General features: G+C 35.5%; 1 protein-coding gene across 2 annotated transcripts in view; it reads right to left on the bottom strand.

The window, feature by feature from the left end:
- Nucleotides 1-27,783, bottom strand: part of EYS (EGF-like photoreceptor maintenance factor) — a 779,301-nt gene that overhangs the window by 535,932 nt on the left and 215,586 nt on the right. For both annotated transcript variants that reach the window (XM_085543820.1, XM_085543822.1), the window contains exon 13: nucleotides 331-444. In XM_085543820.1, the coding sequence (XP_085399946.1) occupies nucleotides 331-444 (114 nt within the window). The remainder of the gene's footprint in view (nucleotides 1-330; nucleotides 445-27,783) is intronic.

Raw genomic sequence — 27,783 nt, 5'->3', positions numbered from 1 at the left:
TCTTTATACGCTTCTTCATTGAATTTTCCATGATTTCCACATGCAATGTATTTATGTTCTCTTCACTTGTTCACTCATTATTATTATTATGAGGTTTTATGTGATAAAAGCAACATGTATATCTGCCTCCATTTACTGTGAGTGTACTTGTTTTATTGGGCACCTTAATGGAGAAAGATGCAAATGAAACCAGAAAAAAATAACTAACTTTCATAGACAGGAAATTTTAACAATGATTTTCAAGACTGTCAAGAAAATATTCTGCAGACTGCAGGTAATTTTGAAAATTGTCAAAGAAAAAAAAAAGTAAATTATTTTTGAACAATTTACCTTCAGGGCAAAAACAACTGTATCCATTGACATCACTGTGACAGACAGCATCATTCAAGCAGGGACTTGAATCGCATTCATTCTTTTCTATTTCACAGTACTGTCCTGAAAAACCTGCCAAGGAAGCAAGGTGATCTTTGATTTTCCTCATCTTTATGTGTGATTTTAACATGAAACTATTATTCAAAATGATTTACTGTAGTTAAAACCAAGACATGTTTCATTGAAAGATGAACCTGGAAATCAGAACTTCTGTATTTTATTAACAAATAATTAAATTTCACACATTTTTTATCCAGCATCACAAATACGTGTCTTTATTCCTGAAACAAAGCAATAAATAAAACAGGCAGTACTTCCAGAAAGTAACAAGAAATTCATAGCTTTATGCTATAATCACACATTTTGCTCATAATAGAGTCATTTCAATATTTTATATACCTTCTGCGAATTCTGACATGTTAATGTAAGAGGTGGTACATCAATTATCTTTCTTTTGTTGTCTTATTCTTTCCACTGTTGAGATGTAAAATATACACAAGTACATTGAGGCATAACAAACACATGCCATGCAAGTCAGATTTTCAGCATGCATGAATTGTATAGCTTAATTACAGTGGGTGAGGATGCTGTCTATATACCTTAATAAAAGAAGGAAAATTAAGCATAATTAAAAGCAAAATGCAACTCAGTTAACACAAATTCAATAGAATACAGGAGAAACTGGGCATTAGACATGCTTTCAAAAAAAACCAACTTATTTTTATTCTTGTTTTAAACAATTTTGTCATAACATCCCCTACACAACCATCCCTATTTAGATTATTCTGGATTATTTGCTATCATATCTTTCTAATGATTGTACCTTAATATCAAACAAAATGTAGATGATCTGTAATAGTAATATGTTGATAGTAGGTGGTCCAAAGTGGGTATTACTATGAGGTAATCTGTAATTCCGTGTCTCTCTAAACAGGTGGTATGATTTACAAGCACTGCTAGCCATATTGTTATATTTTGAAATATCATTAGCCATCATTTTTGGGAGGACCCATTACTAATTACTAACAATTGAATATTATACAAGGAATGGTTATCTGATTAAGAATATATTATTTTCTCACAAGCCCTATTTTTAAGAAGCTAAAACTGAACCATTGTTTTTATTTGCACGTGTAATGAAAGAAAACCAGGATATTATAAATGTGGTTTTATGCAATAATTGCTCTGAAAATAATGCCTACTATTTTACTACACTGGCCAGTGATGTCAGAGGTGGATGGATGTTGTTGGTATGGCAGCAGAGGTTGAACCTTCTCTCCAATATTCCATTACATTTTGTTGCCATGTAATAGGCATCTGACAAAATGATGTCTGACATGGAAGTGCCTATGAAGCAAAAGCGTGGAATTTAATTCATCCATGTGAAAAAAAATGGCACACATTGATGTTCATTGATGCTTTCTAAACATTTTGAGAGACCAAACAGTGGATGTGAACACAGTGAAGCATGCACAGGTGGTACATTTCAACAGTGGCAACAATGAGAGCAGGTCACCTCCACTGGTGCAGATTAGGTGTTGTAGGGATGGGATCAGGAAGGCCAAGGCCCAACCGGAACCAGACTTAGAGAGGGGTACAAAGAACATGAAAGTCTCCTATAGGTACATCAACTGGAAAAGGTAAGTCCAGGAGGGCATACCCTCTCCAGTGGGCAACACGGGTAGGATAGTAATGACAGACAAGGAGAAGCTGAGGTATTTAACAACATTTTTTACCTCAGTCTTCACTGACAACTGCTGTACACACAGACCATGAGCAGATGATTCAGGAAGTGGGAACTGGGGAAACATTGTCTCTCTTCTGTATGCAAAGATCAGGTTCACAACCACATGAGGAACCTGATTGTCCATAAATCTATAGGTCCCAGTGTATCCCTGAGTCCTGAAAGGATTTGCTGATGTAGTCACTAAGTCACTTTCAGTCTACACAGTATTCAAGGAGAGTCCATAACAATGCTAAAAATAGAGGAAGAATCACCTCTTTTGATTGACTAGCTGTACTGTATTTAAAGTACTCCAAAACATGGTTTACCCTCTTGACTACCTGTGCACACTGCTGGCTCTTGCTGAGCCTCCTGTCTCCATGTACATATCTCTTTTTTTTTTTTTTTTAATCCATTTTTTATCCATTTACATACCTTGATTTTATATATGTATATGTCTATGATGACTTATGTTCTCACTTAGTCATCAGTCTGTTGATAAAAACAAACTAATAAACATTCCACATTTCTTCATAGGTCTTATTTATTAGTCAAGCTCCTGACTTTCCTGTTCCTATACTCCTGTATAATACAGTTTCTAGCTCATGCTATAATGTGCAATATATCCCTTAACTATATCCCTTAATTATTACATTTTTTTCTAAAAAAAAAATAAATAAAAAAAATAAAAAATCTATATATCTATAGAAATATACATATTTGTTACTTTTGGGGCAACTGTATGATGTTTGAGAATCATATCTAACTTACATTATCTACATCACCCAAATTGTCCCGCCTAATTTCTTAATGAATGAAGTAATTTAAAATATTTTTTTATTTGAAAAACAATAATTTACCCATGCATTATGAGATTAGATATTGTGTACAAAAAGAGAAACGTCAAAATTAATTACTATAAATCCTTTATTAGTAAATTTTAGTGCACTATATACACATGAATTGTCACATATTTAATTGTTCTCTAATTCATAAATTATTTCTGTTCTAATTATTTCTATGTCTATTTCTAACACACTGTAAACTGGGAGCTTTGAAGAACATCTCTGATTCGTTTGCAAGGTATTAGCTTTTTCAGAGAATTCAGCAAAGTTTGTGAATTTAAACATGTGGAAGAGTTTGTTTGGTGGCACACGTAGTTCCAGTGGTACCATGTTAAAATTTATACAAATTTATCTACAATATCAATCTGTCACGTCAAAAACTGCAAAACTCTGAGATTAGGGCCTTCATTAAAGTAGCAATTATTATTGTCACAACTTCTTGTTGCCTTGCCATCCTTTCAGAGGGAAAATAATAGTAATTTTTTTCATGTCATAGAGCAAAAGATGGGAGCTGGGGAAAAAATGTTGTGATGAAAGGAGATATTCTTTAGCTTATTGGGAATTAAAGAGAATTCTTCAGTATGTTAGCATTTGTTGTTAATTACTAAAAAAACCAAAGTTATTGCTGCTTTTATTTATTATAATGAAGAATCTTCATATTTTGGCCTCTCTGAACTATTCTAGTTGGAAAAAAAAATAATGAGAGAACACTACTGTTTTGATAATTTCTCATCTTTCACAGTGACAGCAATCATCTTTTAGCCTGTGTTCATCAAAGAGATTTCCTCCATTAAAAGAAAAAGAAATAGATATACCTACTTATTAGAAGTACTCAATAACAGAAGAAAGATAGATTGAAGATCTTAGAATATTTTTCTATTTTATGACATTACTTCTCAGGGAAAAAATAAAATAAAATAAAAGTACAATAAAAAAAGGTGAGTATTTTTCAGACTAACAAGAGATCCACACAAATCACAGGGGATAACATACCTCACTTTCTGAAAGCCCTGGTTTTGAAATCAGTCTTGTTAAACTGTGATTGACAATTTTCCTCCCTGCAAAGGCATTCTATAACATCACTTCCCTATAGCTCATGAGAAGCTGCAGAGCTCATTTTACCTCCAAAGGTAAGGCCGCTGAGATCTCCTGTTAGATTCCTTTAAATAAAGATTAGAAAGAAGATAGACTTCTCACCATGGAAGAGAGAAAATATCAAAGATAAAGAAATAATTTAAACTACCTCCAGAAAGAAATATTTTTAGAAATGTAGAATGAAGATTACTTTTTGGATCACCATCCCACTATAAACAGACAATGGCTTAGAATAAAGTTGGATACTGGATAAGTAAGGGCAAATTTTATAGCAAAAGAAAGTACTACGTTTTTTGCTTTACTTTCAGTGTGATATCTTCAAATTTATAAGATTCAGAGAAGTACAAGAAGAGTATTGAATGCAATTAAAAGAAGAATATGTTCATGCATTACATTTCTATTGTTTTAAGTTACTGCCAGAATGGCCTGATTGTGTTTATAGTGCTACACTCACAGAATGTAAGAAAGTTCTTATGGACAGAAAGCCAAAGCCTATCCAAGGTTGAATCAAACTAAGTGTGAGGAGCAAGATGGGGGAGGGTGGTGAGACTCCACCTGCAGCACTGCATTCAGCTCTGGGGTCTCCATCATAATACACAGACCTGTTATAGTAAGTACATACAAGGGCCACAAAGATGGTCAGAAGGCTGGAGCACCTGTCCTAAAAGGAGAGGCTGAGAAAGTTAGGGTTATTCAGCCTAGAAAATAGGAGACCTTGTACAAATAATAACTTATAAAAATAATAAAAGCACGTAATAGAAATGTTAATAGCTTATTTTATCATATCAGCAAACATCTAACACTAAAACAATATTTTAAATGCAAGAAAAACAGTATTAAGTCAGAAAATTTCTCAGTAGTAGAATAGCATATTGAGTACTCATTAAAAAGATCCCTCCAAATCTTGTATTACTTTTATTTTTCTGCTTCCTGTAGGTCTGGGCCAGCTGCTGGGGAGATCTATTTCCTTGTGCCTGTACAGCTGGGAGACCAGGGGACCCAGCTACTCGGTAAGCTGAGTGTGTAAATTCTGGTACTGGGGGCATCTATGGTGTGTATGAATGTGCACATCTGAGCATATGTGTGCATATTCATGACTAGCTGTCATGTGGAATAGCTTTGGACTCCTATGCACAGATACCAGGAACAGTTCAGCTACTGGATAGACTGAACTTCTGAGCCCAGCTGCTGGGAAAATCAGGGCACAGCCAATTTACTAGTTGCTAGCATAAATACACCAAATGCACAAGATGAATTGGCAACCTCTTAATTAGCAAAGAAAAGTGCAAGTGATTGTACTAAAGAGTACAAAGTGCAAACAGATCTATATATTTTATTCTCTTCTGATGGTAACAATCACTGAAGAAACTTGAAAAAAAATGCTAAGAACACTGAAATAAGCTTTTAAAATCTAAAATACAACTTCTTTGAAACTAAAATGTTTGCACTGTATTATGACAATTAGAGCAGAAGAAAACACGGATGAAATGCCCTTTTACATGGGAACGTATTAATAAACATAGGACACTTATGTTTTGCCTGTACATTTTAGCTTTTTGGCCTTTAGGGAATAATCCATAATTAGCTGCCAAACCACCTATTAAAGGTCATTTTTTAAAGTTTTAATTAATTAGAATTGTTTTCTTTTCAGTTCCATTGGCTTTGCTAAAGCTAGCTGAGGAATAGATACCTAGTTGGAAACTAATTCAAATTGAAAACCTGACTTGCTGTAATTTGCATCAAACAACTTTCATTTCTGTGACTAAACAAGCAGAGACAGAATTATCTTCTTCTTGAAATTCCTTGAAATATAATTCCCCTTATATTCTGCTCTATCTTAGCGATCCATGTAATAAAAATTTTGCTCCAGAAAAACCCAGCATTTTATGGAGAGCTTTTTAACAAGCATATTACAAAGGTCATTTTTTAAATAACAAATACTGAACATTCATAGCATAGTTTTTGCTAGTAGCATGAAAATGCTTTAGGAACTGCTACGGCCCTTTCAGGATCAGAAAAAATTAAAACCAACCACTCTTTTTCACCGTAGCATTAGCAATTGACTTAATCTGAAATCTGAGGAAGTCATAGTGACTTGAGAAGTCTCAGCCCTCAATTTTCCTGGATAAGAAGTTGCAAGGGTTCCCTTTGACAAGCCATGGCAGAGGCAGCCTCTCTCAGGAAGGACTTTACTGTCCAGCATCAGTTCCTGACATATTGAGGATATTTGTTATAGCAGGACCAGCAGGCAAAAGGAAACTTCACAGGGGCAAATAGGGAGCTGCAGATACAGAAACATGTTTTTAAAGATGCTGATGAGTAATTCATTATGTAGCTTCTATTGCAGCTGTTCAGAGCTGCCAGTGGCATACTGTAAACCAAAAGAGAGGAAGAGAAGAAAATGAATATGTAAGTTTAATATGCTTTATATAGGACTGGTTTTGCATATACAGTGTGAATTACCCACTCTGCAAGACGAGTAAAGAAAACAGTGCAATAGATTTCTTCTTTTTCCTTTCACGTCCTTATGATATTGATATTGATATTAAGATAAAATTGAATAAGACAACAATATAAATAAATAGAAAACTAAGATTTATCTGAGTGCATGAAACTGTACGAATTTGATAAGATTTTACTTTGGATATGCTACAAGGTTCACTAGTTTCATTCAGATGAAAACACGAGAACAGAGTTATGTGAATGTTAACACAGGACATTAAATTCTCATTAACAGGTAGAACATGAAATGCTGTTTGATGGGAAATAATTTATTTGGCTTTAATTAGCTTGCAGTAATGAAACCGTGAAACTAAATATCCAGTTAAAGCTTGTTTGAATAAGAATATGAACAACCTCAAGGATGATCATACATATAATATATGAATAACAGATCCATACAACTATATATCCCTATTTTACATTTTATTCATATCAATAATTCAAAATTTGGAAAACTAAGGAAAGTTGGTTTCCATAATATTAATGCAAGACTATAATATGAAAAAATATGAAAATAGAAAGTTAGTCTGTACAAAACAAACAAATATTAATAATCCCAATTAAGACTCAAGGACAGCCTTTCATTTCTTTCATATCTTCCATCACTGGATGGAAGCCTGAGCATCTTTATGATATGAAAGCTTTCCTGTACAATTCTGTCAGTAAAGTACTTCAAGTGTAAACTGAACCTATAATTTCACAGCCACAAAATCACATTATCACAGAATTATCAAGATTGGAGGGGAACACTGGGTTCACCTGGCTCAACCCCTGCCCAAGAAGGGACTTTCAGTGCAGGATGCCCAGGACCTAGGTCCACATCCAGGTGGCTTCTCAATATCTCTAGAGAGGGAGACTCCACATCCTCTCTAGACAACTTATTCCAGTGCTCTGTCTCCAGCACAGAAAAGCAGATGAAAACCTGAACATGAACCAGCAGTGTGAAGCCCAGAAGGCCACCTGTATCCTGGGTTACATTAGGAGAAGGGGACCAGCAGGGAGAAGGAAATGATTGTCCCCCTCTGCTCTGCCCTTGTGAGGCCTTATCTGGAGTACTGCATCCAGGACTGGGGCCCCCAGTACAAGAAGGATGCAGAGATGTTGCAGAGGGTTCAGATGTGGGCCATGAAGATTACCAGAGTGCTGGAGCACCTCTCCTATGAAGAAACGTTGAGGGAGACAAACTTGTTCAGCTTGGAGAAGAGATGGCTCTCTCATTGCAGCCTTCCAATACTTGAAGGAAGCTTACAAGCAGGAGAGAGACCAACTTTGGGTACAGTCTGATAGTGACAGAAAAAGTGAGAACGACATTAAACTAAAAGAGTATGTTAGGAGGAAGATTTTTTTTGTTTTTTTGTTTGTTTGTTTTTTAAAAGAGGGTGCAGGAACAGTTTCCCAGAGAGGCTGTGGATGCTCTGTCTCTGGAAGCATTCAAGAACTGGTTGGATGGAATTTTGCACAGCCTGATCTAGTGATTGGCAGCCCTGCCCATGGGATAGGGTTTGGAACAAGATGATATTTAAAGCCCCCTCCAACCTAAGCCATTCCAAGATTAAATGATTCATAGCCTTTTTTCTCTTCAGTATGTCCCTTAACACTGAGGAGCCCAGAACTAGACAAGACAGTACAGGTGTGCTGTCACTAATGCCAGGTAGTTTACATGATGGCTTTTTGCTTTTAGCAAAACTATGGAGCTCCCCCCAACAAACAGCAACAACAACAACAACAAAACAAACAAACAAACAAACAAACAAACAAAAACACCCTCCACTTCTACATAAGTCATAAATAGGAAGAGCACAGATTCATAAGCAAAAGAAAAAAAAGTTCATTTCTGTTCAGATTACCTGACTAGATAAGCAAACAACTTTAATTCTTGCAGTGATCATAAGTTTATTGCCATTTATAAACAGAAGCCTTTTAATGTTATCAAGCATCAACATACCAGTAGGAACAGCTGCACTGCATTAATGAAGTAAATAATGTTAATAAAAATAGAACTTCATTTATGTAAGTATTATAGTAACAGCTTTTTGTTGGTTCACACATAGAAGAGGAGGAGGACAGGCTTCCTTTTCCTCCTCATTATCTGCTAGTTTAACAATGATTTTTCCTCTATGTAAGTACTCGATATTTGTCTTCACCCTCTTAAACAATATAATGACTTTGGCAGCCGAAACATCATGCTCTGTGAACCTGGAAACAATTTGTTCCTTTATCCATTCAAGTTCTCTCTTCATCAGCCAATAATAAGCACTATCATAGCATCATACCATATCATGTTTCTATGACAATATCTCAAAGAAAATATAGTGACAATGAACATTAATCTAGAGCTTGATCAGAAAATGGTGATTTTTTACTGGCATAAGAAGTAGGCAAATTATGCTTGGTATAAAGATTTTGACATAACCTTTACTTAATGCTGCTAAGTAACAACTGCTATACAACTCTTCAACTCTTCTCTACACTTAGGACTTGAGGGCAAAACACATCTGAAAATGAATATTAAAGGAGCTTCAACTATTGCAAGGCAGGTATTGGTAACTCAGTTTCTGAGACTGCACATTTAGAAAAAAAAACACAGCATAATAATTATTAACTAAAGATATAATTTGTGGGGTTTTTTTTGTTTTTTTTGTTGTTTTTTTTTGTTTTTTTTTGTTGTTTTTTTTTGCCAGAGTACTCTTACACCAAATTAATTTATTTTGGCTATCAGGCATGAGCTCACTGTGTATGCCAACAGTTGAGCATTATTTTGCTTTTAAAAGACAAATTTTAAAGACAAAATAATAAAATTTTTTTTAGTGCGCCATAAAAACCAAGAATCTATTGGAAAAAAAATGTAAAAAATGCAGTTATCCCAGTAAAAAGCATGGAATGAAAACACATTTTAATACATTATACATGAGTTATATTCCTGCTTAAGAAGTAAATCTAAATAATTCTAATTCTCAGCAGGAAGGACACTTCTGTAGACAAAATAACCTGCAGTATGTCAGGAAACTGACATCCTCACAACCTTCTTCTTGACCCCACTCCAAGGTCCAAGTCCTTCCTATACTACAGACCCCAGAAAATAAAGCAGTACTTTCAGTACGGTCTCATGAGTGCAGAGAAGGGGGAGAGAATAGCCCCCTCTATCTGCTTGTCACACTGCTTTTCATTCAGACCAGGATATGATTGTCTTTCTGGGCTTCAAGAACACACTTCCGTGTCACGTGAAGCATTGATTAATGAGAAGCTCAAAGTGTTGATTGCTGAAAAGCCTCCTCAGTGTTCCTTTTCATCCATCCACCCCTCAGTCTGTACTGATAGCAGGGATAGCCCCACCATGAATTGTGTACCTGGCTTTGTTGAACTTCATAAGGTTTCCATGTGACTGCATCTCAGGCTTATCAAGGCCTCACCGGATGGCATGTCAAGCACACCACACAGTTTGGTGTCATTTGACTTCCAGCTCAAATGTATTGTGCATAACATATGCAAACAGAAGTTACTCAACTTACATATAATCCCAGATTTGCATGGGGGGAGAAAAAGAATATTCAGGGATCATACTAGCAACCAAATCTTACTATCCAAAATTTTGAAACCTATTCTTTTAAAATCCAATTTCTGGGTGTATACACAGTTTGTATACTCAAGTAAGTATTTACAAGGAAGGAGAAGGGTAACAAAGCTGGATAAGGGACTAAAACACAAGTCTTATGAGAAGCAGTTGAGGGAATTGTTAAGTCTCAGGAGAGACTTTATCACTCTACAACTACCTTAAATGAAGATGTAGCAAGGTGGGGGTCTGGCCTCTTCTCCCAGGTAAGAAGTGATAGGATGAAAACGACTGGCTTTAAATGATATCAGGGGAAATTCAGGCTTGATATTAGGAAAAATTTCTGCTGAGAAAGGGTGATCAGGCATTGGAACAGGCTGCTGAGAGAGAGGTGGTTGAGTCAGCATCCCTGGAGGTGTTAAGGAAAGGGTAGATGTAATACTTAGGGACATGGTTCAGTGGTCAGTATCAGTGGTAGGTGGATGATTGGACTAGATGATTATGAGGCCTCTTCCAACCTTAATACTCAACTTCCTTTTAAAGTTATGACACTGTATTAAACATTTCAGTTTTCTAAATCTGCGCCTCAAAGATTTATTTTACATCTCTGCCTGTTCAGTGTTAAGCCACTGCTGAATTCTTGGGCTCTGAAGGGGAAGGAGAACATCAATAATCCAGCTACCTTTTCTCCTGCAAACTACCAAGCTTTCATATGGGATTTCTCATCATATTTTTATTTTTTTTAAAGCACTGCATAGTCTGAGCTGAGGATAACAAAATATCAGAAAGTTTCAGAACAAGGAGAGAACAGACACATTAGAATTGTCTGCTACAAGGGTTAGACTTATTTGTACAGGAGGTAAAGCTTTCTTGACAGCTAGTTCAAGGCTGCTGAACAAATTTCAGTAGGAATTAAGAACAAACATATAGCAGAGGGTACATCTATTCAATTATTTAAAGAAAACCTGCATGATTTGTCCTTGAAGAGAAAGATAAAGAAGGGCTTGCATGTGAGAGATGCTTAGTACACAAACCATAATGTGGGCCTAAATGGAAAACCACTGCCCCAAACAGGTTGATGGGATAACTGTGCAGACTGGAGCTTCCTGAATATCCCTGTGCTACAGCAGGAGCCTTAGGATTTTCTTTAAACCTGTTCTAATTTTCAAAGGCCCTGTGAACTTTTTTTTTTAAAGATGAAAAGCAGTGTGGTTTCTTTCTCCTTTATTAAAAGAAAAGAATTTTTTTTCTCTGCTCCTTTATTTATTTCATTAACATCTTGAAAACATACAGTTGCTGCAGACAAAATTACAAAGCCAAATCAAAACTAAAGATAGGTGAACAGTGCCTGGCTATCTTGCACTGACAAAAGGCTACAGAGACCACCAAATAGAGCTCTGTTCCAAGAGAACTGTGAAACATACCAACACAGAGCACAGTGACAACTGTTTCATTTATATAATCTAGGCCCAAGGAACCACTTTCTGAATATGCTGAATTACAGCTTCAATAAAAGGAGTAACAAGATCTACAGCTGAATGAAAAGAATATCTTAAAAAGTGTACACAACTGTAAGAAAATAACACATCTACATGATCACAATCTTCCGTGTGTAAATATATTAAAGGCAACATATTTACAGGGATTTAATGAATGAAGTTGTTTTAATTTGAATTATTTCCTTTGGACTTGATTTCTCATTGCAGCTGTTCTGTTTTTGCTCTTGTTGGATTCTTTCTGTGGCTTTTTCCCCCAAGAAATTTCTTTACATTTATTTTTCTAACACATTTTGAAATAAAATCCAATTAATAGTCTTGATTAATTGAGTGTAAATTAAATAAAATGGACAACTCGTATTGGAAATAATCACACATCTGGACTCCAGTAATGAGATAGGAACTTTCCTATCCAAGAGACTAAAACTATCATGTATATAACCATAACATGTTTGCTGTCCAGCAGATACACAGCAAGGTTACATTTTTACCCCTCAAGACACATGGAACACTGCAAACTTGTTTTAAATAATTCAGCACAATATTAATAATTCCACAACTCCTAAGATTCATAAGTCTGCTTACATTAGCTATCTTTATAAGCAAAGTATTCAGTACACAGTTTTACTCTGGGAAAAAGTCAAATGTAATTTCAGAAATAGTTTGGACACTGAATTTAAATTGAAATAACAAATTCAGTGTATGTAGCATTTGAGCTAGGATTTAAATATTATTTTTTTACCACTTAGAATTTGTGGTAAAGAAAAAAGAAGTAATTGAGTTTCTCTAATTTTGTGCAATTTATAGAGGCAAAGATGCTGCATATGACTCCCAGTGAAAATGGTCAAATTAATATCCTTGAAATACAAAAAGTGAAATCCTTAATGCACGTCAGAGTTAAGAAGAAATAAATGAAAAATAAGCCTAAACTATAAACACTAATAGCAGATAATAGGATGTGGGTATAAATGAACATCTGAAACTGACCGTTAACCCTCTCAAGTGAAAGCTTACACCTTGTTAACCTGCAGTCATCATAAAATCACAAGGTTGGGAAGGACCTACAAGGTCATGGTACCTTAGTGCTAATTTTTACTATACTTGGACCAGCTAGAATTGTCATGCCCTGAATCTGCCAGTTACCAGAGAGATATCAAACACCTACTAGGAAGCTAATCAACCATGGCATTTTAGCTCAGACTGTTTAGAATGAGAACATTGTGGTGTTGGGATTGCATAGGGGGGAAAAAAAAGTTAAAAAAACAAACAAACAAACAAAAAAAACTCGTGCTGAAAAGGAGAAGAATCTGAGAAGTGGTGTTGAAGAGAAGGAGGCTGTTAAAGAAAGTGGCAAAGATCCTGGATGGAGAAGAGGCATAAGAGCTAGAGATCAGAGATATGCATGGAATCAAATACCACAGTATTCCCAAGACTAAAAGCTTTGAATTACAGCTTACAAGGAACTAGTAGGACTATCTGCATAGATTTCAAATCAAGTCAAGACATAGTAAATGAGACTATGAAGAAGAGGAAGTGAGTGTGGCAAAACCATGTGTAATAAAAGCTCTAATCTGATTAGTTCTTAAATAAACTTCAGTATCCAGATCACATATGGGTGGTCATTTACACTGTTACCCTCAACAGTGGCTTGATTGGCAATAAAGATGTCATTTGGAAGAGATTGAAAATATGTGATTTCTCCTAATGGAGAATGTCACTTTAAAAAGGAATTAATGTCACTAAACAAGGAATACCTTAGGCGATGAAATTATAAGTCCTATTTACTATACTTTACAAGACTGTGGGGATTATCCCAGGCAACAAGTTTATTTCCATACTGATTCAAGTAGCCACCAGAAATACAGTTTCCGACCATTTTACAATTATAATAAATAGTCCTGTTTCTTCTGCTGTGATCATTGCTTTTTAAGAATACTATACGTATTAGAATCTGCTTGTCTTATTGTCCTTCTGAACATGTGACAGGAATATTCTGCAAATTTTTCTCACATGATTTTCTTGTTAGTTATGATAGATTTACAGAGGCAGGGCCTGGTAATAGACTGCTCAATAGTAATCAAGGTAAGTTCCACTTTATCATAGTGTGGATGTAGTTCTGGATTATGAATCAATTGCCTATGTTCTGTGTTTTGTGTTTCTACCGCTAAGAAAGATACTGACTTTAACATTTTAATATTTGTTTGCAAACCACATTAAATTCTCAAATAATAGTGTAACAAAAAGATAAAATAAAATAAAATAAAATAAAATAAAATAAAATAAAATAAAATAAAATAAAATAAAATAAAATAAAATAAAAATAAAAAAATCAAAATTATACAAATCCAAAACTAATAACAAAAACATTCCTTATTTATCTTTTGATTGTTATTACTCTTACTCTGAACACAATCTGTCAGGTGCAATGGTTAGAAGTCTTCCAGGTAGGCAATGAACTACATTATATTTCCAGTTGTACAATTAGATCTAAGTAAACTGGAGCACTGCTAAATTAATTCTGAGGAATACAATATATACAAGTTATTTAGTCTAAAGGTTATTCTAAAGCTGAATTCATAGTTTTTCCTCTTTAGGGTACTTAACAAACAGACTAAACTTAGTCTATCATTATGGTTTTCTAAAATAATTAAGGAGGTAGTTGAAGATTATTGTAGAGTGGTTTTAAAGTGTTTGGAATTCCCTTATTAGAGGGAAAAATAAGTTTATTGCATTATGTTTTTAATTCTTCTGTTCAATGAGATCACCCCACAGTCTTCTTTTCTCCAGGCTGAACAAGTCCAGCTCCCTTAGCCTGTCCTCACAGGACAGGTGCTCCAGCCCCCTGACTATCCTTGTGGCCCTCCCCTGGACCCTCTCCAACAGCTCTATTTCTTGTACTGAAGGCTCCATACCTGGACACAGTATTCCAGATGGGGCCTCACAAGAGCAGAGTGAGGGATAATCACCTCCCTGTCCCTACTGGCCACCCCTCTCCTGATGGAGCCCAGGATACCATTTGCCTTCTGAGCTGCAAGAGCACATTGCTGGCTCATGTTAAGTTTCTCATCCACCATGACCCCCACGTCCTTCCCTGCTGAGCAACTCTCAAGGACTACTCCTCCTCCCTTACATCTAGGCAGAACCTGTCTTGCTGCTATATGTTCCTCCTCAAGCATTCCACCTTCTCAAGCAGGATCAAAAAGATTATCACTAGGGCCCTCATATGTTCTCTTTAACATTACAAGAGTGTTCTCTTTAACATTACTTTTGCTAACCATGTAGAAAAACAGCAGATGAGATGTCTTGAGAGTCAGTCAGGCCTAAAAACTCTCTTCACAACATTCTCTATCCAAGAGCCTGGAAAACAGAACATCACCCTTGATGTCAAACAAGGTAAGGAAATAGGTGACCTGCAGACCACTACCTGATACTTCCCAGCCTCAGGGAGCCCCTCTTCACTGCCTGCTGAGATCTGGATAGCAGGATCCTGCCCTAGAACTCAGTCTGGTTGCTGGGAACTGTACTCTGTCCTAGGCTGAAGATTATGCCACATTGTGCCTTTTATTTTTCTTTACCTATGCTTCAGTAGAAGTTTCTCCTGGCCTGCTCTTCATGTCTGCTCTGACAAATGCTCAGACACACTAGATGTACCAGATATACTTTGTCTGTTAACTATTCAAAGATAATCTTGTCTCTAATATGCTTTTCTGGTTTGAGGAAACTGATTCTAATTTCTGTTTTTATCACTAAAATGAAAGATTTTATTAAATTAAAGGAATTTAAGCTAGAGCCAAACATGGTGAGTTTAGTTTCTTTCCTTGGAAGAACATTATAATACATCTCTCTTCCATCAAGGATCTTAGTGAATATGTGCACATATGTGCACAGGCAGAAAAAGACATTTGTGAGAAATTAATACTCAGAAATATCAAATATCAAGTTAATATCCCCTGAGGGGAGTGGCTGATCTGTACTTAGAAAAAAAAGTAATGAGGAAAAAAGACATGTTTAGACTCAAAAATTAGTAGAAGAAAGTACAAATGCATAGAAATATAAATATCGTCATGAGAGTTAGTCATAGGGTTAAAATGCTTGTGGCATCATTTTGAGACAGCTAAACAAACAAAGAAAAGGTTTAATGGCTATCATCACTTGCTACTGAAAAATGGTTTTCCTTCCCATTCATGAGTAACAGAGCAATCAGGTTATAAAGAACCACTGAGTGTGAGCAGTGAAGTAGTTAGTTTATGCAGCATTCAAGATGTACCATCACCATTTCCTGAAACAGAGAATTTTAACAATGATGTGACAGTTTAATGGAAGACCATGGAGACCAACTACTTTCTATGCTGTTACGAGGTGAGATAACCATGACAAAATGATTTCTGCATGTGTCTATAGGGAGCCCATTATGAGTCTATCATGCTGGCATTACAGTGTGAAATTATGATGGGGAAAAAATCATTCAAATTTGTACTGTATGACAATGTTGTTCCATCATGAGTTAATGATATATAACAACTGAAATGCAAGCCTTTTTTTTACCTGTATCCTGATTAGAAATCTGTCTAAGCAGAAAGTTTTGATTCACATGTTGTGCAAAAAAAACTGATGTAGATGTAAATTATCAGAATTGCTTTCAGTTAATCATATATTCTTCTCGAAGCAGAAAAATTCCGCCTTCCAGCTAAATAATGTTGCTTCTTTGCACTTTCACAATCATCAGAAATTTACATTGTACAGATAAGCTAAGCAAATACAAACATATAACTAGATGTCAATTATCTGCGTTCCTACAATCCTAAAAAATACAATTAAAATTATTTCTCAGTTGAATTTCCATTTGATGTCTCCAAGCCAATAATTCTCACGTATGCATCAACTTGCAATTTTTTAAGGGAGGGAAGAAAAGTTTGAGTACCTACTTATAGGTGTACAAGTATAACTATTTATGTCATGGTTTTATGATTTTTGGTTACTGGTATTCTACAGCATAACATCATGTAGGGTTCTGGGAATTAAAGTGTTAATTTCATTACTTGTCCTCCATAATCAGTGATTTTCTGTTTGAAATTAGTATTGCTGCATTTACTGATTAAAGACAGTTTTCTTTTTTCTCTTGTAAAAGCTTCATTTACCTGAAGTCTGTCTGAATAAACATTGTTTTATTCAGTTTATTAGTAGGTCCACCTCTTCCAAGCCTTTCTATTCAAATATCTTTAATATTATTTCTAACAGGAAGTATTTTTTTCTTGTTCTTTTCCCCTATGCAGAATTCATATGTAGCCAAATTTATTTCTCCTTTCTCTTTAGAGGAACTGCATTCCTCTATTTACTAAACAGCTAAGAATGGTAAGAAGACTGGTTGTTCAAAGAAAAACTATGTATCTCTAAAAACTTATTCAGAATTGCTTCATACCTCTTATTACAGGTAAAAATGGAAATTTATCACAAAATGACATAACCATAGTGGTTGGAAGGAACCTCTGGAGATCTCCTAGTTCAATCCCTTACTAAAGCAGGTTCCTTAGAGTAGTTTGCACATTTCTCTGATATCTGTGATGTTTGTTTCATCAGTAGATATTGGAATAGTTAAGAGTGTCTCAAGTGTTTGTTCCATGGAATAAAGTAATGGAATTTAAAAATTCAAAGTCTTCTGTATTGTTTCAGCTTTTCTATTTGTTAGAAATGTTTCATTGAAAAAGAAAAAAAGTGAGCACAGTGCCAATACAATGGAGAGGCAGTGTCCCTAAATACAGGCACTTAGAAGTACAATAACATCCCACATGTCTCCTAAACAGTGTGACTCATTCAGGCTTTTGAATGCACCTGCTTTGAGGACAGAAATTAATTTCATTTTCCATCTACTGTATTGTATTACTGAAATTACCTAGTTGCAAACCATGACATTGTGACTTCAGAAGAGAAAAAATTAAAAATATATCTACAGTCATGTGACTATCATGAAGAAAAGCTCATGAACACTTGACTTTTAGGTATGGAATATGACACATGAAAACTAGCATGGTACTCTATAGAGTCATCCTACAACTAACTGTTCATTTATGTTAAGCATTTGAGGTAAAATATTTATAAAATATATAATGGAAATAAAATAGCCTCCTGATTGTAGCCAATTTTATTTTATTTTAACAGACTGAATAATGTTTTTTGTCAGAACATATGCCTTAGGTGTTATTAACTTCATTAATTGTTTTAGGAAAGTTAACAGTTTCTTCCTGTCCACTTCCAGATATCTTTTCACTGAACTGTAATAAAATAAACAACTTGCAAAAACAAACAAACAAACAAACCACAATAACATGGGAAAAATAATTTGAAAGATCAGACTAACAAGAGTCTTATATACAGTAACAACTGAACATATGCTTAATAAAACTCTAATATGATAGGGTATGAAAATGGCCTCTGCTACTGAGGAAGGTTGAAATATTTAATATTTATAGAAGAAACCAACAGGGAAGACATCTTAAGTGTAATCGATAAACTAAGCTACTTTGTTATGTTACCTGTAAACTAAGCCACTGTGACCTGTAGTGTTCTTTTCAGTGAGGCTAAATGAAAGGTACCCATGGGAGCTACTCTCCACTGACTTTGTCAGGGGAAGTCAGGTGTTTAACTACAATTAGCAGTCAGTGGAAATCAAGCACTTATATCCTTGAGGTGCTTTGGAACCTGTCTCCTTGAAGACCGAAAGTGAAAAAAAAGAGCAATTCTTCAGTTTCTCATTCTGGAAATTTTTGTAAAGCTTATTTTCCGGTAAGGTAAATTCATACAGTTAAGAAACAAATTCATACAGTAAGAAACAAGTATTAGCTGCCCGGTACAAAGCTAATGTATCCTATCTAATATGCTTGTAAGATCAACAGAGTTAACTTTAAGATTTTGAGAGTGTTTACTAGAATATATGCAAGAATAAAAGAAACATTTAAAAAGCAAATAGATTCTAAGTCATGTCAGCAACTGCAACCCATACAAATGAAAATAAAAGAGGTGTCCGGGTGGGCAATTTATATACTGCTTGTTTGAAACAAAGTTTGATCCATTTTCAGTTTAACTTCCTGTCACTTTTCTCAAAACCTGGTGTTAGCCTGATAGGCACACAGACTGAAACATCCTCTGACATACTCTTCCAGATACTGAGATCTTCTGGTTCCTTCATATTTCCATAGAAACATGGAATCGCCAAGGTTGAAAAAGACCTCATCCAGTCTAACAGTCTATCACCAATATTTCTCACTGAACCATTTCCCTCAGTACATTTGTTTCTTGAACAACTTACATGAGGACTTACGGAGGGAGCTGATTTTCAGGCTGCAGTGGGATTTCATTGTCACAGCCTGAACCAATATGTAGGCTGCATAAGCATGTGAATGCCAGGAGAAAAGGAGGGGCTGGAGCCACCCTTTTTGTCCCAGTGATGCTTCTGGGACAGCATGTGAGATCTGAGTCTGTGAGGGTTCCCCTACCCCCCGCCCTTCTCTTGCAGCGGGAGGGTATGAATGGAAGGTGGCTGCATTCCTCAACTCGCTCCTTTCTCCAAACTGTTACTGGGAGGGGTGAGTTAATTCCTCTTTGATATCTTTTTCTATAGTGCCTATTTCTCAAATAAGGGTTCTGTCATTGCCTTTGTTTGCTCTACATATGCTTCAATTTCTGATTCTTAATTATTTATTCAAAAAGTACTTCAAATTAGTTTTAGCACATACATTTCAATAAGCTTTTCTCGTGATATCAGGTTATTATAAAATCTTTTTGCACCTACTGAAGGAAAACCTATTTTTCCTTCAAAGGAACAATTCATGTCTAGGCAATGAAATAAAAATATTCATCTCTGAGTATTTGTAAAATAAAACAGAAGACAGTTGTGAATGGAGGGTTGCTGTTTTGTTCACTGCAATAATCCATGCCATCTATAATTGTTTAAAAAAGCAACTAACTGAGAATGTAATACTAGCTTAAATTGCTCTGGAGCAGGTGTTAGAAATAGTGTTTGAATGAGTGCAATTTATTTATTTAGAAATTAGCCACACAGACGCTTTCAGTCACCATGCACATCCTTTCTTTTAAAAAAATGATTTAAAGGTTTCCTGTACAGAGCTAGTTCAAGGCAATTAATAAGCTAATAAATAGTCACAGTGAAGGGTAAATTGCCTTTCCTACCTTCAAGAACCATGCATGCAACAATAAAATAAGATTTTGTCAACCTGAATCTCAGCATAATTCATTCTCATCAGATGTAGCATAGCACATCTGAATATCTGACTATAACTACTGAAGATCATGCCTGCATTCAGCACCGAGGTTCAGGTTAGATTTCAGAAGGTTCTTCAGTGAGGGTAGTAAGGCACTGGAACAGTCTCCCCAGGGCAGTGATCATGGCACCAAGCATACTGGAGTTCAAGAAGCACCTGGAAAATGCTTTCAGACAGTGTTTGAATTTTGGGTGGTCCTGTGTGAAGCCAGGAGCTGGACTCAGTGATCGTTATGTATCTCCTCCAATTCTGGATATTCAATAATTCTGTGATACAGTGTCATCCCCCAAGAGTATAAATGAAACAGTATTACTTGCAACACTGAAAATATAAGGATGTCATATTGAGAATCACTTCCTTTTGAACTTACAGATTTGTCTATCCTCTAAATTTAATATTATTAGAGGAAAAAAAAATAAAAGCACAACTATGGTTAAGATTAAAAATAAGTAAAAAATTAAATTAGTATGATATTGAAAACAAAACCGTTTTATGTATGGGCATACTGCAAAATTTTCATGAATGCATCCATGCATGTTTCATTACTGTTGTTAAAGCATTCACTGAAAATACTGCAAGTTATAATTAAGAGATAAGACTAGTTTTTCATTTTAACTTGGGAATTACCCCTACTTTTTTACAGAGATCATGACATATTCTCTATGTCATCATTATTACAGATAACATTACATAGCAGGTATTCAGTTTACTACATTGTCAGTTTATGGAGGCTGTGAATTTTCCTTCTCATTAAAAAAAGGGCTGAGTCATCCCTGGTTAATATTCATTAAGACAAAACTTAGAACAAGTGTTCAAATTCACTGTTTGGTTCTCGTACTGTAAGTGTTCAGCAAGTGTCAGTGATTGTCAGTGGGTGCAGTTTTTCCCACACGGAGGTACTCAGTTCCTCACTGTTGCACTTCCATGTCAGAGACTGCTCTGTCAGACTGCTTCTTTTCTGCCATCTGTCATTCGGCAACAAAAGGTAATGGTAATTGGTGAGAAGGTGTCATGGTTTTGTAATTTTTGCTATTGGTATTCCACATCATAACGTCATGAGAAAGAAGAAGAAGAGAAGAAGAACTACAGGTCCCAGAGGACCTCATGGTTGGAGAAGGAAATGGCAGTGGGTGTGGGTGTGCTTCCAAGCCATGGCACCTTCAATTACAAAGTAGGCTTCTCGGTCTTCGGAAACCTCTCTCTCTCTTATTTTCCTTGATTTATTATCCTCAGTTTTAATTAGATTGTATTGTATTGTGTTATCTTGCATTCCAGTATCATAGTTAGTAAAATAAGTTTTCTTCCTTAGATCATTGCCGCTGCTCTGTTTGTTTCCTTGAGCCCAGCTGCCATCTCCCTACCCCTTTCCCTTTTCCCTTCTCATTTCTGGGGTCAGAGGGCCCACGGGCCTACTGCACTCTTCCCCCCAACACACACACACCTTGTCACAGACATGGATCAATCTAGATAACTCTGTGACAAAAGGTTCAAGCTTTACTGACATAACAGCAAGATCAGCGTCTGATGTCATATATATAATATGAGGCGTTGCTTTCAGAACAGCACTTATATTTCTTGTCTGTATCACAAAATGTTCGTAATAGCACTTCAGTGGTAAGCAAAATAAGGGCACCTCAGATTTACTGAAGATAAAATGAGCTGAGACAGAAGTAATTTTGACTACAGACATGGAGGAGATATTTTCTTGGCCCAAATGTGCTCAGTATTTTCAGAAAACTACATGACACTGTAAGAGAAAAGACTTACTTATCCAAAATCAAATGGCTAAACTAAGGAATTGGGTCACACTTTTAGGTAAGAATTGAACTGATGTTACACGTATCAAATGAGAGAAGTTAAATATGAGTGGGAAGAATAGTACCAGTGAGACCATTATGATAATCCTGCGTGTAGTCCTTGAGTTGGCATTTTAAAAACAATTTAGGAAAGTTTCAGGTCTTCAAAACTTTGTCTTGAAACAATGTTAAGAGCCTCAGTCAATCAAGTGCTCATGAAAAATACAAAAGACTCTATAAAATAGGAAGATGTACAAGAAAGCCTCCACCATCAGTCTGTACTATACATATCTTTTCTTCATTCCACTGTTAAGAAGAATTAGTGGCTATGACTGATTTTGATTACTTTGACATTTTTTCTTGTCAGACAAAAATTTGTAATGCTACCTTTCAGCCAAGTAAGAGTTCTTCCTTGAGCTCTCAAAAATAACAATAAGCAAATTGTATCATTCTGTTCTGGGCCTGTATTTATTTACAACTCTACTTCAATTAATCTTAATTTTTATAGTAGTATGTAGAAAAAATAATAAATACGTCCACAACTGTAATGAAAACAGCATTTCCAAATTATTTAAAGGGAACTGATCAGTGTATTAAATTACTTTTTTGTTGTTGTTGTTTATAATTTTTATTAATGTGATCGATTGAATCAATCTGACCTACTGAAATGAGCATGCATCAGAAAAATGAGAGTTTTCCATAAATATCCATTTATTATTATATTACTCTGAAATAAAAGGAAACACATTTTCTAAGGACAGTATTTTAGGCTTGAATCCAAGAAAGCACTTAAGTAGGGGTGCACTTTAAGAGTGTGAGGAATGGTATTGATTTCAGTGGAGGCACTTATATAATTGGAGATATTCAGGTGATTAAATACTCTACTGGATTTGGACCCCATTGGTACAGCATGAAATTCACCCTTATGTAAAATTGTAGAGTCAGCAGGGTAGAAAGAAATATCACAGAACTTTCAAAATAGGAACTCTGCTGTGGGCTGACACTAAAACTTTTCATTGTCTGAAAAGAGAACAGCAAGCAGCCTGTAAAACAAACCACATGGTCAAAGAATGCTACAGCTGATTACCATTTCTCATTTTGCCTTAAAAGTAATAATTTCCTAAGTCATTTTTCAACTGGAGCAGGCTATTCCAGACACAGCAAGTGTAACCCAGGAAATATTTTATGCTACTAAGCTTGCAGAATGCACAGGATGAGAGCTACAAACTGATTTGTTATATTTTAAAGTGGGAGACTGTGGGTCGTGTGCTGAGAAGAGTTGTCTATAGATGAATGAGTGGGTTACAGACTAGAAACCCATCCACAGGGTTTCTGTGGGTACACTCAGAAACCTCTTCGAGGGTGCTAATGGGGCTTCTCTGTGTTTGAGGTTGAGTTTGGCAGCATTGAAGACTGTTGTCAAACAAAGATGAGACCTGTTCAGAGTTCCAGACAGAAATCTGTGTGTGGAACTGCAGACTGGAAGGAAGTCCATAGCAATGTAAATAAGAAAAAGGCCTAGAGGAGGGGCCACCGAAGTCAAGTTAGCTGGTTATGTGAATTTCACTTTTACTGTGTAGGAATTCCTCCGACCTAGCTTTCATCACTGTAATCAGTTCACCATTTCTCCTCATCCAATATCTTAAAGTATTTATTTATTTATTTATTTATTTATTTATTTATTTATTTATTTATTTATAGTGGCTCGAAGTGGGAGATGGAGCAACAACATAGAAAAAATAGCATTTCAGACTGTAGAGAACAGGCGACAGACCTTCAGGGTCCTAGGTCACTAAACCTCTTTGTTAAATGTGCATGCTAAAAACAAATTGAAGGATTTATACGAACATTATTAGTGGTATTAATTTATAATGCCATAACATTTTAGTGTACACACACACTTGTAAGACTTATGAATAAATGACTTCAGAATATGTGTGTGAAATTTATCCAACAAGCTTCTCTCTGAGATTGCCAGAAAATCTAAAGTAGTGGGTCTTTATCCAACCTGATTCAACCTCAAATGCTTCCACCTTTTTTCTTTTCATTCAACACTCACTGAATGTTTTAAGAAGCCAAACAATTACTGAAAGCAGTTTGATGAGGCAAACTCATCTGAAGCTAAGATATGCCACACAATGTATTAATTAAATTGTTCTGATATTTTGATTCCTGTTATTACGGCTAATTTAAATAGCCACATAATAAATTTTATGAGAAAATTACACAGCACTACTCCTTTAAACCTGTGTTTAAACTATCTTTAGATTTAGAATGCAGGCATATCAACTACACTGGCACTAGGCTGCAATTATGCTGATCTTGTCAATGTTTATTTCCTTTTGTGAGCCTACTACCAGTTGGTCTCAATAAAATTTAACTCTCTATTGCTACTTTTGGATAGAGTCATTTAATGCATAACAATTTAGATCTTTATGCTGAACATTTTCATGTAGAACAGTTATTTAAAATACTCATTATGAACTTCTGTTCAAATTAAAGTTTTTACTCAAGGACTGATTAATGTCTACTCAATTTTTGTTTTTGTCCTAAACTACATTATTTCAACTCATTTTATTTTATAATGACTAACACTAAAATATATATATTTAAATTCTTTTGGGCAGTTTTCATACCAACTTTAAAAATGCAATAAATTAATCCTGTTAAAAGAGGCCTTCAGCTAAAAAAAAGAAAAAGAATTCTGATAAGAGGCTTCTAATTTGTCACCCATATTTAACTTTTCTCCCCCTTCCACATACTGCTTTTTCATTGTCAATTAATTATTTTGCAAATCCCAGCTTGTTCAGATGGTTAAATTTGAAAGACTAAATGCTGGTATACATACGGTATCTATTGATCTAGTATCTTAGAACATACAAAGATTAGCCAGACAAAGCAATGAAATGAAAACAGGCAATGAAATTCATTTCTCACATCTGAGCAGATTTGAAAAAAGCATTCCAAATTTTGCCTACACCACCCAGAGCTCTGACTGTGAGCTCTTATTTTTACAACTGAGAAATGCAATACAATGCCTTCAGAGAGAAAAGATGAATCTAAGAGCCAGTAGGCTATACTGCAGCTCATTAACCACTGATGAAAATCATGCAGCTGAATCTCTCTGCACAATGTATAAACAAAGATGAAACCGAAATGGTTTGCAATTGCTCTGTCCTGAAGAAGAATGAGAAAGAGTTCAAATATTGTTTCTTATGTCAGTTGATCAGACAGGCAGCATTTAATACCTAGCTATCTGCAGCTGGAATAGCTGGTTTGTGGCTCACAGCCACATACATGTACTGACACAGAGTCCAGCAGAAAACAGTTATTAATAACAGATAACACACCCAGATATATAATGTGCCACACATACATATATTTTTAAATTTAAAAAAAAAATAAAAGAAAATCGACTACATATATTTTATATGATCTTTAGCTAAATGCTGAGTATGAAACAATGAATGCATTGAATACAGGGCCAGAATTTTCAGTGTTTACAGTATCTAACGCAGCTGTAGCATAGCTAAAGCAAATTTTTAAAATCACTGCATAAAAACAAAGAGCTTAAAAATATAAACATTGTGGAAGTGAGCACTAAAGATGGCTTTGTTCAGCTCACTGACCTCTATGTAATTCTTTCCACAGTTTACACAGCCTTATTTTGCAGTGCTTTCTGTTCTACCTGCACCCTTGCTTAATGCTGTTTAACTACAATATAATAATCTTTCTTCATTTTACATGTTTTTGTCGTAAATTAGTGGTATATTTGGGTTCCCTGAGCATTTATAGTCTTTTATGGCTTTTCTTTATATTACTTTACAATGGAACCTTCATGCTTCTACTGAAATACTTACTCTGAACCTATTTTACATTGCAAATTGTGAGTATGCCTATTTCTCTTACCAGATCTGTCACAATGTTTACTCCCTTTCTATTAGCAAATTTGCTTTTATCATTCTTTGTAACTATTACTTTTATGTCAAGAATCAGCGTGTAGACAGGAAAAGATGCTGGGTGCAGCAAAATAAGGAACTTCCAATTTTAAATGTATAAAAAAATTCTGACAGAAATAAGTTGCTATAATACTGTACAGTTTGAGATTAATAATTTATACAAGATAATCTACAGTTTCTACAAAGAAACTCACCCTATGAATGCACCTTTGTTTCCGTCACAAACCAGCAGCTAATATGAACTACTCATACAGTAGTGCTGAATTTTTCTCACACTATTCAGAACAACTATACATTATCTCTACTTGATAACCTGTTTTACAAAGTCTGAAATCTTAATCCAGAAATATTTCCCAGAAAGAAATTGATGCCACCATATATTTTAGCTTTATAGTACATATTTTCCCAGTTTTCTGCTAAGTCATTTTAATCTCTATATTATTTACAAGTATTAAAGACTTTGAGATCCTCAGGACAAATTTCTTAAACAAAGATAAAAAGTGATAAGGTGCAACTTTCCAAAATTTTCAGATAACTGGAAAATCGTTAGGACTCATGGCATAAAAAGTCAGGAAAAAAAAAAATCAATTTTTTTTGGTTTGTTGCTTTATGTAGTTTATGCAAACATACTTAAAAACAAACAAACAACAAAACAAAATGGATAAACAACAGCACCGTCAGGTAATTCTAGTGCCATCTGGCTCACTAGTTCTGCAGGAAAACAGCACCACCAGCTAGGAGAGAAGCGGATAGCTGAGTGTAGGCTGATTGGCTTTGATTCCTCCAGGCCTTTCTCCAAAGGCCTGATCCTCCTGAAGCCAATAGGATTCTCTCTATTGACTTAAATTGTCTTTGGCTTAGATCTTAATTTCCCCGAGCCAAGACCTCCATGGAGAGGATTACACTTGCTAGTCCAAAGCTCAAGAAGATGGCTCAGTACCACATTGGAAGGTATTTTTTTAAACTTTAGTTAATAAGGACTATTTTCAGTTTGAATTGCTTGATATTATAATTAGAATAGCTATAATTGTGCATAAAATCATCTGGGAGACAGTCAGATCTTTATTTAAATTCTATATACTGACTTACCCAACCACATACACTAGATTCTTACTGTTTTTCAGAATTCCTTATATTTATTGCACTTTCTGTGATAAATTCTTAGGGCTCATTAGTAAGAAGTTAGTGAAGACTATGTATAGAAGATACAGGGAAAAAAGAAATAAATTAATAATGAGATAAAAATGAAATGATTTGTAACAGAAATAACTGGTCTATTCTCAATCCTTAAAACTTCTCATAAGGGTCAATATTTTCTACTGAATATAGTTCTGTTTCAATTTCAACAAGATATTCACAGAATTATAGAATGGTCTGAGTTGAAAAGGACCACAATGATCATCTAGTTTCGAGCATCTGCTACATGCAGGGTCATCAACCACCAGACCAGGCTGCCCAGAGCCACATCCAGCCTGGCCGTGAATCCTCCAGGGATGGGGCATCCACATCCTCCTTGGGCAACCTGTTCCAGTGCTTCACCACACTCTGACACTCTGCGTGAAAAATTCCTCCTAATATCTAACCTAAACCTCCCTGTCTCAGTTTAAGACCATCCTCCCTTGTCCAGTCACTATCTACCCTTGTAAACAGCTGTTGTCCCTCCTCTTTCAGGTGTTGGGAGGCCACAATGAGGTCTCCCCAGATCCTTCTCTTCTCAAAGCTAAACAAGCCAAGTTCCCTTAAAATATCTTCATAGGAGAAGTGCTCCAGCCTTCTGATCATCTCAGTGGTCTTCCTCTAGCGTCTTTCTTGTGCTAGGGGGCCCCAGGCCTGGAAGCAGTCCGTCAGAGGGGGCCTCACAAGAGCTGAGTAGAAGGGGACAATCACCGCCCTCTCCCTGCTGGCCACCCCTTTTTTAATGCAGTCCAGAACACAATTGGCCTTCCGGGATGCAAGCACACACTACTGGCTAATATACAGCTTTTCAACTACCATTAGTTCCCAAGCACTCCCAAGAATGCTTAAAAAGGTGCAAAACCACAAGTGTTTTTATAGTAGTAGTTATGTGAGGAAAATAACACCAATTATCTATTTATGACAGTACCTTTATAAGTCAATAGACTTAAAATTACAATAGGAATGATATAAGGCTTTGTATCACGTATTTTA

Source organism: Coturnix japonica, chromosome 3 (assembly GCF_054131305.1).
Source record: "Coturnix japonica strain WE chromosome 3, WE-NBRP24, whole genome shotgun sequence".
In the NCBI taxonomy this organism is placed as follows: Eukaryota; Metazoa; Chordata; class Aves; order Galliformes; family Phasianidae; genus Coturnix; species Coturnix japonica.
Note: the sequence above shows the minus strand (reverse complement) of the source record. Positions and strands in the feature narration are given on the sequence as shown.